This window comes from Morus notabilis, unplaced genomic scaffold, assembly GCF_000414095.1.
Source record: "Morus notabilis unplaced genomic scaffold, ASM41409v2 C11321866, whole genome shotgun sequence".
NCBI lineage: Eukaryota > Viridiplantae > Streptophyta > Magnoliopsida > Rosales > Moraceae > Morus > Morus notabilis.
In genome coordinates this window covers 1-821 of record NW_010385183.1, presented here as the reverse complement: position 1 = coordinate 821, position 821 = coordinate 1, and the positions used below count along the sequence as shown (strand labels likewise).

Here is an 821-nt window from a genome sequence, read left to right as displayed (position 1 = left end):
ATTCTTTAATCATGCATAAAAAATACGTTGTCAATAAGATAAATTTTTAATTTAATTTAATCTGAAGAATCTTTTATCATTTTTGTACTGTTATTTTAATTGTTCGATTAGTTTTTTAACGATTTGATCTACGACTGTCCACATTAAAAATTTTAAGTACGCGAGTAAAATTAAACTGTTAAAAAGTTAATCTAACGATTAAAATAGCTGTACGAACTGGTAGAGTAAAAATACAGTTCTAACTATATATTTACGGTTAAAAGTTGTGTGCAATTTTATCTGACGGTTAAAAACTAATCCAGATCGATGGGATATTTTTTAATAGACTAGAATTTTTCAAATAATATGACCCTTTTTCAAAATTGGGCAACAATAATGTTTGTTGTATGTAGGACCCCAAGGAGGGAAACTGGTGGATGCAATTTGGGAACAACTATGTATTGGGATACTGGCCAGGTTTCCTGTTTCCCTACCTTTCTGACAGTGCTTCAATGATTGAATGGGGTGGTGAAGTTGTAAATTCCGAATCTGAGGGCCAACACACTTCTACTCAAATGGGCAGTGGCCGCTTTCCTGATGAAGGTTTTGGGAAGGCCAGTTATTTCAGGAACATACAAATAGTGGATGGTTCCAATAATTTGAGAGATCCCAAAGATATTGGGACTTACACTGAGCAGCCCAATTGCTATGATGTCAAGACTGGCAAAATGGGCGACTGGGGCAGTTATTTTTACTATGGTGGGCCTGGTAGAAACGCAAATTGCCCATGACCAAATGGGTAATTTTCTAGACCTTTAAATGTGATATATATATAGGGGGGG

At 35.3% G+C, this 821-nt stretch overlaps 1 protein-coding gene across 1 annotated transcript; it reads left to right on the top strand.

Annotated features, from left to right (window-relative positions):
- Nucleotides 1-392: 392 nt before the first annotated feature.
- Nucleotides 393-815, top strand: LOC112094902 (the record flags this gene model as incomplete). The annotated part of the gene is made up of 1 exon (XM_024176608.1): nt 393-815. A coding segment is annotated over one exon (378 nt), but the record flags the coding sequence as incomplete, so codon positions are not given.
- Between the last annotated feature and the right edge of the window lie 6 nt (nt 816-821).